This window comes from Microcaecilia unicolor, chromosome 2 (assembly GCF_901765095.1).
Source record: "Microcaecilia unicolor chromosome 2, aMicUni1.1, whole genome shotgun sequence".
Taxonomy (NCBI): Eukaryota; Metazoa; Chordata; class Amphibia; order Gymnophiona; family Siphonopidae; genus Microcaecilia; species Microcaecilia unicolor.
The window spans coordinates 504,394,130-504,408,862 of NC_044032.1; the positions used below are offsets into that span (position 1 = coordinate 504,394,130).

At 41.1% G+C, this 14,733-nt stretch overlaps 1 protein-coding gene across 1 annotated transcript in view; it reads left to right on the forward strand.

The window, feature by feature from the left end:
• Positions 1 to 14,733, forward strand: part of STX18 (syntaxin 18) — a 157,030-nt gene that overhangs the window by 18,670 nt on the left and 123,627 nt on the right. Inside the window, exon 2 of the mRNA XM_030191179.1 lies at positions 13,522 to 13,589. Coding sequence (XP_030047039.1) covers positions 13,522 to 13,589 — 68 coding nt within the window. The remainder of the gene's footprint in view (positions 1 to 13,521; positions 13,590 to 14,733) is intronic.

Consider the following 14,733-nt stretch of genomic DNA (forward strand, 5'->3'; position numbering starts at 1 on the left):
AGGTGCCCTTGGCCTGGATTGGCCGCTGTCGTGGACAGGATGCTGGGCTCGATGGACCCTTGGTCTTTTCCCAGTATGGCATTACTTATGTACTTATGTAACACACCCCCTTGAACTTTCGCCGGCGAAGGGACTGGAAAGCGCGCTGTCAAAAATGCCGCTTTCGATTATACCAATTTCGCTTATTTTAAGAAATCGCCGGCCATCTCCCAATTTATGTTGGGAAATGGCCGGCGATCACTTTCGAAAATAAGCTCCATGGTCACCTGAAAGCAGTGGTGTGTTGGTAAATTTTTAACAACAGGCTCTCTCCCCAGTCCACCTCTGTGACCCCCAAAATTGCAGAGCTGGCAATAGCCGGGGAGGGGGGGGGGGGGGCAATGCATTACTCTCCAGGAAAAAAAATTAAATGATCCCAGGTTCCAATCTAATTCATTTTAATATGGGATAAAATGCCATAAATAAGTAAATAAATATAAACTTTTAACGTTCAGCACCTGATTCTCAAAGTGGACATATTCCAAACACTATAATGAAAATAAAATTATTTTTTTCTACCTTTGTTGTCTGGTGATGTTGTTTCTCTGATCATGCTGGCCCAGTATCTGATTCTGCTGCTCTCTATCTGTTCCCTTGACTCCGTTTCCAGGGCTTCCTTTCCATTTATTTCTTTTCTTTCCTCCTTTCTTCTTCATTTCTGGTCCTCTGCAGACTTGACTGTACAGTGGATCCAGCTTCTGCCTATTTTCTCCATCCATGTGCAGTTTCTCTCCTCACTTCCTTTTCCCTCATCTAATCTTCCTCTATCTTTCCTCCATGTCTAGCATTTCTTCTCTCTCCCTTCTCTCCCCTCCATCCATGTCCAGAATTTCTCTTGCCCTCCCCTCCATCCATGTCCTGACTCTCCTGTCTCCCCCGCCCCCCTCTATCCATCCATACCCAGCAATTGTCTTCTCTCCCCTGCCCCCCTACCCATCCATGCCCAGCAATTCTCTTCTCTCCCCTGCCCCCCTCTATCCATTCATGCCCAGCAATTCTCTTCTCTCTCCTGTCCCCCTTTACCCATCCATGCTCAGCAATTGTCTTCTCTCCCCTGCCCCCCCTACCCATCCATGCCCAGCAATTGTCTTCTCTCCCCTGCCCCCTCTACCCATCCATGCCCAGGAATTGTCTTCTCTCCCCTGCCCCCCTCTACCCATCCATGCCCAGCAATTCTCCTCCCTCCCCTGCCCTCCCACTCCCAGACATGTCCAGCGATTGTCCCTCGTCCCCACCCTCCCATCCATCGTTTTTTATTACCTCTCCATTGAAGCGCCGTGTTATTTAAAGCCCTGCTGCCCGTCTCCAGCCTTCCCTGTTTGCTTCTGATGAGTTCGTTCGTGCCCTTAGTCCCGCCTTCTGGCGTCATACTCTGCTGCCCGTCTCGTCTTCCGCCATGGTCGCTTTACTCAATACTACCCCTCTCCTCAAGTCGCTTCACTGGCTCCCTATCCGTTTTCACATCTGTTCAAACTTCTTCTACTAACCTATAAATGTACTCACTCTGCTGCTCCCCAGTATCTCTCCACACTCGTCCCTCCCTACACCCCTTCCCGTGCACTCCGCTCCATGGGTAAATCCTTCTTATCTGTTCCCTTCTCCACTACTGCCAACTCCAGACTTCGCGCCTTCTGTCTCGCTGCACCCTATGCCTGGAATAAACTTCCTGAGCCCCTACGTGTTGCCCCATCCTTGGCCACCTTTAAATCTAGACTGAAAGCCCACTTCTTTAACATTGCTTTTGACTCGTAACCACTTGTAACCACTCGCCTCCACCTACCCTCCTCTCTTCCTTCCTGTACACATTAATTGATTTGATTTGCTTACTTTATTTTTTGTCTATTAGATTGTAAGCTCTTTGAGCAGGGACTGTCTTTCTTCTATTTTTGGGCAACACTGCGTACGCCTTGTAGCGCTATAGAAATGCTAAATAGTAGTAGTAGTGGAATGTTGTATTTGGTGAATTGTCCTATGTTTTGAAATAGATTGAATGCATTAATTATTGTGGTGGGCTTCCTAATCGGGGGATGGGGGTGTTGGAGGAGGACCTAAAGGTGTAGCATATTTAATAAAAGGGAGAGTTTTGGAGGGAAATATCTTTCCTTCTTTATGTGCCTTCCAGAAGCAGCCTAAATGCCCGGGAGCCAAGGGGCTCAGACCTAGTGGAGGATTTGAGAGCTGAACAAAGGCTCTGACTAAGGCCCATGGCAGCAGCAAAAAGGGAAGTTTTTCCCCTAGTTACCCGAGTTCCTGCTAGAGAATGACATGGGGATAAAGTTTGTCCCCGTCCCCACGGGCTCTGTCCTCATCTGTACAAGCCTCAAACACTTATGATTTAATATTTAAATCTTTTTATTTAAAAAAAGGAACTATATTTTGTACAACTGTTTATAAATCACAAATAGAAAACAAGAATAACAATGAGCAACAAACTACCCCAAAGAACCCTAATCCGCCTTGTTAAAATGGCCAGGAGTACAAAATACAACCCACTCTGTATGCCCTATTCACTGTTATGATTTTTTAATCTGTGGATGAATAATGTCATCAACAGTCTCAGGTTTTCTAGCTGTCCTGTCTTCCATAGTCCTTCCCACAATAGAAATGTCCTTTTCAGCTTGGAAAAGAGATGGCTGAGTGGAGATCTGATTGAGGTGTACAAAATCCTGAGTGGTGTAGAATGAGTAGAAGTGAATCGATTTTTTTTTTTGTTTGTTTGGGTTATTTATTTATTTTGCTCTTTCAAAAAGTGCAAAGACTAAGGGACACTCAATGAAGTTACATGGAAATACTTTTAGAACAAATAGGAGGAAATATGTTTTCACTCCACAAATATTCTAGAACTTGTTGCCAGAGGATATAGTAATAGCGGTTAGCATGTCTGGGTTTGAAAAAGATTTGGACAAGTTCCTGGAGGAAAAGTCCATAGTCTGCTGTTGAGACACACATGGGGAAGCCACCGTTTGCCCTGGGATTGGTAGCATGGAATGTTGCTACTATTTGGGTTTCTGCCATTTACTTGTGACCTGGATTGGCTATTGGAAACCAGATACTGGGCTAGATAGACCATTGGGCTGACTCAGTATGGCTATTCTTATGTTCTAGAATTCGTTCTGGTAGCAGGAATGCACAGGAGACCCCCATGCCAGTTTTAGCCAGCACTTTTGTTTGTTTTTCTAAAAAAATCAAACATTGTCGTCTGCATTAGGGAATGACACGGGAACAAAGTTTGACCCTGTTCTCAAGGGCTCTGTTCCTGTCCTCATATCATTCTCTAGTTCCTGTCTCCCAAGAACTAGTAATAGATGTAAGGAACAGAAGCCCAGAGAACTGTTGATGATTGATCCTTACTAATCTAACCCAGCTAAGAGGAAAGATATTGAGATAGGAGAAAGTTACCTTAAAAATGGTAAATGTTTGTGCCAGAAAGTGTGCCTACCTGTAAGTGCTAACATACAGCATGGAAACCTATACAGCTGGTATAACCAAATCCCAACTGGAAGGGATTGGCCACAGGGAAATTTTACTTACACTGGGACTTTTATTAGCCTCCATCAAGGATTTAGGGGTTTGGAATTCTGAGCAGGGAGAATGCCACCTGTCCTGCTGGGGACCTGCTGCTGTGTATATATTTTATGTAATCAGTGGGCTTATATATCTAGGTTGCAACACTCAAATTGTACCATTTAGTGCCAGGCTTCCCAATTCTGGGCTGAGGATCCCATAGCCTGTTCTAGTTTTATGGATCTCCACAATGAATTTGCATGAAGTATGTTTGTATTCATATGTAGACGTTTCTTATATATATTCATTGTGGTTATCCTGAAAGCTGGACTGGCTGTGGGGTGCCCTGGATAGGTTTGAGAAGCACTGTTTTAGTGTTCATGTCTTGGAGTTGGAACGCCTAGGGATTAGGGATATGTATTTGTTTGAAACAATATGGGAAAGATCAGTGACATTTCCTATGTTTTTTTTTGTGTTCTGCCTGAAACACAAAATCGCCCCCCAAATTTTGTTTTTATTTTGTTAATAGTGTGTATTCTTCTGAAAGAGGGCACACTACTAACAATACTGTTCTTGTAATGAAAAAAAAAAAAGAACTGAACAAAATGAAAACTTCTGTAAATATGGAGCAAAACCTTTTGGATTTGACACCCCTAGTAGGGATATGGAGAAGAGAGTTCCCTAGTTAGCTGTCAAAAGCAAGCACCTTTCCAAATAGGGCCATCAAAAATTTGTCACCACTTAGAGGATGGCCCTTAGAACTTCTCTGTGAGAAGGCAATCAGAACAGCCAACAGACCAATGAGAGCAGGTGAAGCCATGAGGAGGGTGCTAGACTGCCTCAGTTCAGGAATTCTCATGCCAGATGGCCCTGGTCTATATGATCCTTGTGAAAAGGAAGCGATTGATGCCATTTCTCATTTAGAGCGACAGCAAAGGGAAGATATTACACAAAGTGCTCAGCATGCTTTAAGACTTGCTGCTTTTGGTGAGCTTCACAAAGTGCTGGGGACGGAACCACTGCCCACAAAGTTACCCAAGAGACCAAAAAGAAAAGCTCCAGTAGATTATACGGGGCAAGACTGAAGCAGAACAATAAGCAAGTTTGCCTTGATCCCAAGTTAAAGTGGATTCAGGAATACCTGGAGAAGGCTTTAAGCAAGTAAGAAAGATCACAGGACGTACAGCTAAAAGCATACAGCAAATGAGAGGGCTTTACGTAAGGGGTGTCCTTCACATTATGGACAAAGTAAGAGATGAAAGTTAAACTGTGATTCCAGATCCCATTGTACCGACAGAGCCTTATTGATCATACAATAAGCACATTGCAATATGGTTTGTTATAAAAAGGTACATTGGTAGTTGAGGGAAACCTTCACATTTCTTTCATAATTTTTCAATGAAATTATGTAGTCTCTTATAAATGTAGTTAAAAGAAATCTTAGTGTATTCCTATGCCTTACTACATTTGCTTGTTAAACTACAAATATATAGTAACATAGTAGATGATGGTAGAAAAAGACCTGCACGGTCCATCCAGTCTGCCCAACAAGATAACTCATATGTGCTACTTTTTGTGTGTACCCTACTTTGATTTGTACCTGTGTTCTTCAGGGCACAGACCGTATAAATCTGCCCAGCACTATCCCCGTCTCCCAACCACCGGCTCTGGCACAGACCGTATAAGTCTGCCCCGCCTCCCGATCTTGACTAAGCTCCTGAGGATCCATTCCTTCTGCACAGGATTCCTTTATGCTTATCCCACGCATGTTTGAATTCCGTTACCGTTTTCATTTCCACCACCTCCCGCGGGAGAGCATTCCAAGCATCCACTACTCTGTGAAAAAATACTTCCTAACATTTTTCTTGAGTCTGCCCCCATTCAATCTCATTTCATGTCCTCTCGTTCTACCACCTTCCCATCTCCGGAAAAGGTTCGTTTGCGGATTAATACCTTTCAAATATTTGAACGTCTGTATCATATCACCCCTGTTTCTCCTTTCCTCCAGAGTATACATGTTTAGTTCAGCAAGTCTCTCCTCATACGTCTTGTTCTACCATTATCATATAACCCATGTTCCTTCTGCTATGCTAAATGTATATTTTCTCCACTATTCATGATGTATTGTAAGCCACATTGAGCCTGCAAAGAGGTGGGAAAATGTGGGATACAAATGCAACAAATAAATAAAAATAAAAGTTAGTTCCTGTCTGTGTTCTTTTACATACTTTGCACATGAAGGCCGAACCTGGGAGCTAGTTATACTACTACTTTTTGTTCAAAGTGTTTCTGGTTTTGGCAGAGTCACTTGTGAGCTATACGTTGCTATTGATTTTTTTTTCTCATTTTGGCAGAACTTAGAATAAACAATTATAGATTTTTATTTATGGAAATTAGTTTATGAATATGAGTGGACTGCGCCTTTTTAGTGAGCTGTTGTCTGTTTTTTTTCCGTAGTGTTTAACTGTTATGCTATATTTGTGTGTGTGTGCAATCCTGCTAGAGCAGAAACATCTAAACTGTCAGTGTGCTCAGCTTATATATGTACAATAGTAAATGTTTTCAAATAAAGCAATGCTACCACATCCCCCTACACTTCCTCTTTCCCCCAATAAACTATTCTGATATAAAACAGAAACTGAACAAGGTAGCAGTTTTGATGTTGAGATTAGAGGTAGCCAGGCTGACTGTCTCCTAGCTTTAAGCGCCCTCCTACATCAGAGAGCCACCTTGGCCCTATCCTATTGTTTAGATATCGCTCTTTCTTTAGAGTTTCACATTACTAGAGCAATTGGTCTGTGTGACCCCACTTAAGAACCTCAACTTTGCTTTGGAAACTTGAACTGAGTGTTGGACCCTTAGGAGACAAATCATTGCAAAATGAAGCAGTTGTCATTTTGATGGATTATTGTAATTTGACCACGCACAGAAACACAGCTAACAGCACCGCCTGGTGGAATAAAACCTAGTTCAGCAATAGAAACTGAATTTCACCTGAATTTGATATGGACAATGCCTGTCCTTGAGTGTTGCAGTATGGACTGCGTTTTATAATGTACCAAAAGAATTTGAGCTAAATATGACTTGCATCTGTTTGATTTTGGTTTGTAAAAATGAGGATAGTTTTCTTAGACATATCAGTTAACCTGTGATCCTAACCACTATGTCTTGTACTTAACTGAGCTTTAGGTGTGCTTTTGTAGGAAGATGATTCATTTATACCAAACAGCTCCCAGGAAAGTTTTGGGTATTAATATTTCAGTTTAGCTATGACCTGGGGGGGGGGGGGTCTGGAATGATTGCATATTACCTTTTCCCTCTTAAGAAATGAGAATAAAGTGGACCTATTTTGAATCTTTTGGTTTTAACTGGAATTTTTGAGAGTTACACTGAAGATGCATTCATACCTGCTACACTTATTTTTAACCTAGTATTGGATTCAGTTAGAAAAAAAATATCTAAGAAACTTTCTATCATAGAGATGTTCCTTTTTGTGATCTCTAATAAGGATCTTTGTAGGTAGATCACTAGGGCAAAGAGGAAGACATTTCTACTTTTATGACCAGTACCACTTTAACTAAGGGTTTTAAGGGCAATTCTCTAAAGGGCAACTAAATTAAAGCGCCAGTTGTGCACACCAGTTTATAGAGGGCTGTAGTTCTGCAAGTAAATGTTGTCACAAATTGGCATTTACATGCATATGAGCTAGACACTATTCTATAAAATGACGCACTAGTTGCATAGTGTGTAACAACAAATGGGCTGTGCCAGTGGACGAAGAATGGGTGTGTCGGCATTCCACCTTGCAATGTGCGTATCTTATAGAATAGTATCAAATTCGCCAGCTGTTGACCTGGTGTAGTTTGTGTTGCTTAAGTTTTTCACACTGAAGTGGTTGCACTGCTATTATTAGGCTCGTCTTAATGCGTTATAGAATTGATGCTAAGCACACATCTTTGTTGTGACTAACACTTAGGTGCCACTTTTTATGGAATTGCTCCCTTTGTTTTTAGTTGCATTTACATATAAATGTATAGTTATATAGTAAAATGTGAAGTATGTATTTTATGATCTGACACACTTAAACTAGCTTCTTATCGCTGAGTCCTGTCCCAGTGTTGTGGTGTAGAGTTGCCCACCCCCTAAGCCCCCCATATGTTAGAAGGAGGAGGGTCTAGCACTCCCTCCCTCCTGCAGGCATCATCTCAAAATAATTGCAACCTGCCTGGTTCATCCTGGCTTAACTTCCATATGGAAGTTGGATGCGCTGGGCAGGATTTAACTTCCATATGGAAGTTAAGCCAGGATGCACCGGGTAGGGTGGTGCCTGCAGGAGGGAGCGTTAGTCCCTCCTACTTCTAAGGTACGAGGGTTTTGGGGGGTGGCCAATGCTAGACCACCAGGGCTAGCCTTTGGTGGGCAGGAGTTCAGGTTGGTGCGTTTGGCACCTGGAAAGGGTCCCTGGAAAGGGCCCCACTGGACCACCAGGGTTATATGTTTGGGGGGTGAGTGATCTGGTGGTCTACTGGACCTCCAGGCCCTTGTGCTTGGGGTTGTGGGAGGGCTGGATTTTTATGCTAATGGAAGGGGTCTCACCATTCTTGCTAATGCTAGCTCTGAGCTGGCATAAGGTTTGCTGCAGGAGCAGCACTCTTGTTTGGCACGCTGCCCACTGAGCTTTGGGGAGGAGTAGTGATGACCTTGTTTAGCAGGCATTTGCATGCAGTTAGCGTTCAGAGCCACGAGCTCTTTGTTTCATGCGCTCACCGGCTCTTAACATCCCACAGGAGCTAGTCTGGCGCTAATGACCTCTAGCGTCCACATTTGCTTCTGAGCATCTGCTCATAAGAGTTGATATTGAGCTTGAAACTGAGGGGGGGGGGCTGTTGCATGCGGGAAGGGTCATGTGTTCTCAGAATTTTCTTTGGTTCGGAACTCTGAGAGAGTTCCATCCGGGTATAGGTGGATGATGTCATCCACTTGTTTGCCTGATTTTATCTTACTTTCTACAGAGACTACCTGATAATAGTTTGGCAACTTTGCTTTTTTTGAATGAGCCTCTATTTGCTTTAATTTCCCAGACACTTATTCTAATCATTCCATAACTTATGGCACTTTTGAAAGCAAACCTGTACCAGGCAAAGATGTTAATATAGCAGCTTTTCTCAGGCGGGCAGGCAGTCAGGCAGGTGAACAAAGTAAAACCATGGAAACTAATGCTTTTTCCCACCCTGTTGCAGATTGGGTCATTGATCAGCAGAGTCCAGAGAGATAATTAAGTGATGCTCACCTTTTATCCCTAGAGAGCCAATTCAAAAAGAAACTCTTAGTAAAAACCATTGCTGTGCTTACTTGATATCTCAAAAATGTGTAAGTGAAAATCTTAATGAAGTACTACCTGTCTCAAATTAAGTGTCTCTAATATTTAATTTGTTTCATACTTTAGAACATGCTGTTTCTCTCAAGAGTGATTGTAGAAATTAAGGCTAGCTATTAACATCATTGTACCGTAATGTACTATTTTAGAAGTGTGATGATTGTATAAATATCTTGGTATTCAGTGTCAGTCATTTTAATGTGAAGAGCCTCATTAATGACGATTCCTCATTAAGTATGTTGTAATGAAAAAAAATTCTACATGTACATATTGTATGTTGAGGTAGATTCTTACATGAGAAATCAAAACTACCACAATTGTGTTATTATTTTTCCAGAAAGTAGTGTAGCAAAAAGTTGTAGGTGATAATCTTTCTTTGGACTACTTTCATACATTTCTCACTATCCAGTAGATTTCTTCCCTCCTTTGACCTGATGAAGGGAGTGTAAATTTTAAAAGTTAATCAGAACTGTATTAAGGTGGTCCAAAAAAAAAAAAAAGGTATTGCCTCCACCTTTTTTAAATTTCTCTTTGTTTTCTGAGCAGTTGCTACTTCTATAGAATAAACTTATGTTGCCATCTGGTGGCACATTTTGACTTTCAGCTCACTGGTACTCAGTCTTTTCTGTTATCATGGAATCAAAAGCCTTCTTTTAAAAGTATGTGGGCCATTTCCTAATTTTTAACATTCTGTTCTTCACTCTGGTCTGGGGTATCTGCTGAAGTAATTTTTGAACCAGGTCATCAATAGAAATAAAACATGGAAAAGAAAATAAGATGATACCAACTGAATACATTTCTTGATTAGCTTTCAAAGGTTGCCCTTCTTCGTCAGATCGGAAATAAGGTCATAAATCATGATGCTGTCCTGAAAGTAGGACAGTTTGACCCTATATTTTCCCCATTAATATTTTTTCTGTTGTGTTGAGGCCAAACTCTGTTCAGTCTATGTTCTCAACAGCTTCCCTAGTCTGACTGATCCAAGATGTTTAAGCCTGGCTTAAGATTCAAGTCACCCATTCCATTCAACATCGAGAAGGAAAATCTTAACCCAGTTGTGCATGCCATGATAACATCAAGACTGGATTACTGTAATGCACTCTACAATGGTCTGACTACAAATGGTCTGCACCAGTTGATTCAGAATGCAGCAGCAAGACTCATAGAAGGTTGCAAGAGACGTGACCACATCACACCATTTTTGAAAAAGCTTAATTGGTTACCAGTACAATACAGGGCTAAATTTAAAACTCTATATCTGATCTTCAAGGCCCTTAAAGGAAAAATGGCCCTGAGAACTTGAGCAGGATGACCCTCTACACACCTCCAAGGACACTAAGGTCCTCACAAGGGGTATCCCTAACCACATCCCCTCCAAAAGACATTACACGATATACCCCCTAGCAAGCCTTCTCCGGAGTATTCCCACACTCTGGAATGCACTTCCTGAAAGGATCCGCTTAACACAAGACGCTATCTCTACTTCAGAAAGCAGGTGAAAGCTTGGCACTTCAAACAGGTCTTTAATGGAAGAAGTAACTAACTTCTTAGTGTGTCTGTCTCTCTCCCTCTCTCACAGACACACAAAATTAGTTCCTTTATTTTCTAACTTTTCTTTCTCTTACCTATCTATATGTTCCATCTTTGCGTATACCCTACACTGTCTATTAAAATGTTCTATTACGTATTATGTTGACGTAAGAAGTATACCATGCCATACTTTGAATATTTTTACTGTTGTAATTTTGTGTTTATTTGATTTATTTTTACTGTACACTGCCTTGAGTGAATTCTTTCAAAAAGGTGGTAAATAAATCCTAATTAAGTCCTAGTGTCTTGCATATTACAGCACTGCTGCTAAATTATTGGTTTAGCTTTCTGTAATATTACATATTTCAAAAAAGTGTAATATTTATTTAGTTCAAATTGTACATGGGAAAGCCCACAGCCAAGCAAGAAAAATCTTTTCAAGTAGTGACCAAGTAGCAGTAATCCAAAAAATGACTAAAATGTCCAAAATAGTGGATAATAGTCAAAAACTATATTTTCTATACATAAATCCTCTATTAACTCTTATAATATTTTTCACCGTCCAGGAAAATAAGCTGGTCAAACTTTGCTCAGTGATATGAGTCCCAAAACAGGAGTCAGTCATTGTACTTCCTCATCAGTCCATAATCACTTGCTCTATTAGCCAATGTAACTTATATCATTCAATATCTTTATTTCATGTTAGTTCTTTCAATACTAATATTAAAATTACTTAGCTTTAAACTGGGGAAATGGTGCAAAGGAATAATATTCAATAAAGATATCAAATGATATGTTATATTGGCTAGTGCCATGTCTTTGGCTGGCACACACGGTGGCATTGAACTATTCTATAAAGTATGTGCAAGAATAGAACGCCCTTGACATGCCCATGCTTCTCCCACTTTAGTACCTCTTTGCATTTACATGTTAGAGAAGTCTGGTACTCTGTTTATGGATTAGGGATTACGTTTGTTACGCATGTAATGACAAATTAGTGCCAATTAGTGCTTGATAATGCCAATTATTGATAATTATCACCAATTTAGTGTCATTCATATATATAATATATATTACTGGTCCTATTCTATAACTGCGTGCTTAACTTTGGGTGCCATTTATAGAATTTGGGGGTTAGTGCATAATTTAGGGACCCTTTTGCAAAGGCACGTAAGGGCCTACGTGCATCCAGCACGCACCAAATTTACATTACTACCCGGCTACCACATGCCCCAGACGGTAATTCTGAATTTGGCGTGCACCAAAAGCACAATATTTTCTATTTTCTACTGTGGGGCGCTTACCTGGTGGTAAACGGCAGTGGGTGTGCGCTGCATGCTTACCGCCCAGGTAGCACGTGAGACCTTACCGCTAAGTCAGTGGGTAGTGGTAAGGTCTCAGGCCAAAAATGGAAGCGCGCTGGTTTTCATTTTGCCGCACGTCCATTTTTCTGCTCCTTAAAAAGGCCCTTTTTTCAGGATGCAGTAAAAAAAAAAATGGCCCAGCAAGTGCTCAAAAGACGCGTTCGCACTGCCGCTGGCCACTTTTTGCCGCGGTTTAGTAAAAGGGCCTCGTAATGCCTAACTGTGATAACATGGCTCTGGCTTGACACTGAGTGCACGCTATTGCACGTGCTAATGGGCCAATGCTCAGAACTCCTGCGGTAAATCAGCAGCATAGAAACCATACATCTGGAACAGCGCAGAATCCTAGTTCCCCAATGCTGAAAGGAAATGGTAATTCAAATTTTATGTGCGTTGTGAAACCAAAAGCAAGGGAAGAACTTGCTTGGTGCATATGCAGAAGAGTTTTGCGGTAAGGCAAACCTAAAAGTGATACACACATTGGCATCTGTTTTCTGAGCCTTTAAATATAAGCATTTCAAAATGTTTTTTTCTTGGAAGGCTTATATTTTTAAACGCAGGAAACAGGTGCCAATGTGTGCTTGCACACGTTTGTCTCTCACTACCAGTTCTTAGGGGCTTGCACAGGCTTCTTTCTGCCTCCAAATAATATATAAAACTGGTAGATTTTAAAGAAGGAATCATGAGGAGTGGAGGAGTAGCCTAGTGGTTAGAGCACCCGTCTTGCAATCCACAGGTGGTCAGTTCAAATCCCACTGCTGCTCCTTGTGATCTTGGGCAAGTCACTTAACCCTCCATTGCCTCAGGTACAAACTTAGATTGTGAGCCCCCCCAGGGACAGAGAAATATCCAGAGTACCTGAATGTAACTCACCTTGAGCTACTACTGAAAAAGGTGTGAGCAAAATCTAAAAAAAATAAATGAGAAATTCTCTCTTCAAACACCTTGACACCTGCACCAAGCTGGTGGTGTTTTTTTTTTTTTTTTTTTAGTGTTAAGGTGGCTTTGTTTTGTGCACTGTTCTCTGAGCATTGGGAGGGAATAGGAAATGATCTCATTAACATCCATTTGATTACATTAGCATGCAATTTGTGGTAATCTTTGGCGCGCATGTTGTCTCCTGCGCTAGAAACTCTGAGCATTCTGTGCTCACTAATGCAGGCATTAGTCCGGTGCTAATCGCCTCTAGTGCCCGTGTTTGGTTCAGAGCTTCGGCCCATGTGTGCATAGCATGGAACAAGCATGGGCTATGCCTGGCGTTTGTTAGGCTCTGTGCACCTTCTTTAGCATGTTGCCGTTATTCCTTTCCAAATAAACATTGGGGATGGTAGATTCAACACCAAATAACTGCATGAAAGTGCAGATTGCAGCTTTCAATAAGGTGGTATGAGCTTCAAATTGTGTGGGAGATTGGAGGAAATAGATGGACATTGCCAGTCAAAATAAAACAAACTAGAATTCATGGATAGATTTTGTCACAAATGCTAATAAATATAAGTAAAACAAAACATGGACTAAAAAGGCTACCACATCACTAGTCACAAATGTGGACAGTTTCTTGATTTTTAGATGTGTACAAAAAGTATTGAAAATTTCAATTTGAAATCAGTCCTCTATAAATTTGTACAGGGCTCACAGGGAAAAGTTATTGGTGGGTGCAATAAAAATTATGGTCTCTGTGATTAACATTAGTTTGTTTTTATTTAGATTATTAACATTGGGAAGTTGAAAGATTTTCTTCTGGAACACAGAAAAGATTACATTAATGCCTGTAGGTAAGGACATTTTATGTACAGTTTTTGTTTGCTTGGTCCATGGATTCTGCTCTTTAGTACTGTAAATTATAAATTCTTTCCAGTTCTGGTGAAATTTTTATAATCTAGTGAGTTTAACCAATGTTCAGAATTCTCTGTCCTGCTGAAGTGCCAAGTTTGCCAGCTACAGTATATGAACCTGAGTCAGATGCACTGAGCACTTTTTCTGTGGACAGAAAGTGAAGAAAATGCTGTGGTACTTCTTGACTTCCTTACAAATTCTAAAAGTCCTGTAGAGACTTTGTTAGCCTGCCTTTTTTTTTCTTCTAGGCTGTTTCCAACCTAATTCCACTAGATGGCACTGTAACTGTTTTTGGGAGTGTGTTGACAAAACATTGGCAGTGGTGGCATAGCTAGAAGTGCATAGAAAAAAAATGAACAGTCTGTTTCCCCCAGTAATTGTCATTCAAAAGCACAGTAGCTATTTCAAATGCATAATCCTTCATGCCAGTGTTAGCAGTAGAGATGATTATTCTGAGAGTGAGAGTTTTGTCTTTATTAGTCCCCATATCATCCATTATTAAATTGTTTCAAGCAGATTTTCATCTGAACAAAAAAATAGTTTGACAGCTTTCTGATTTGAGATATTGTACTTTAGGGTGTCGGTGACAATGTGCTCAAGGGGCAACATGATAGAAAGAATAGCCATGGTGATATGGCATGAAATGTGTGACAAGGATAATAAATTTCCTTATGAAGTCATATTTTCTTGGTCAACAAGCAGGATTGAATTGGGTACACAATCAGAACAACTTTCCCAGAAATAGAGAAACATTCTGAACCTATGTGGCCCTTCCCACATTTAGCAGTTTGTTGTTTCCACTTTTGTGTAACGCAGACAGTCCTGGAGTAACCCCTTGACAGTCAGGTTTTCTGGATATCCACAATGAATATGCATGAAAGATTTGCAGTGTATGCAGATTGACTTCATGCATATCCCTTGTGGATATCCTGAAAACCTGACTAGCAGGGGGGGGGGGGTGCTCCAGGACCAACTTGGGAAACACTAGTGTAACAGATTTGAAACCTTGCAGTCTCTATCTCTGAGTATACAAGGACTGCAGATGCATGTTGTTGTGAGCCCAGAGAAACTGCCTCATTCAAT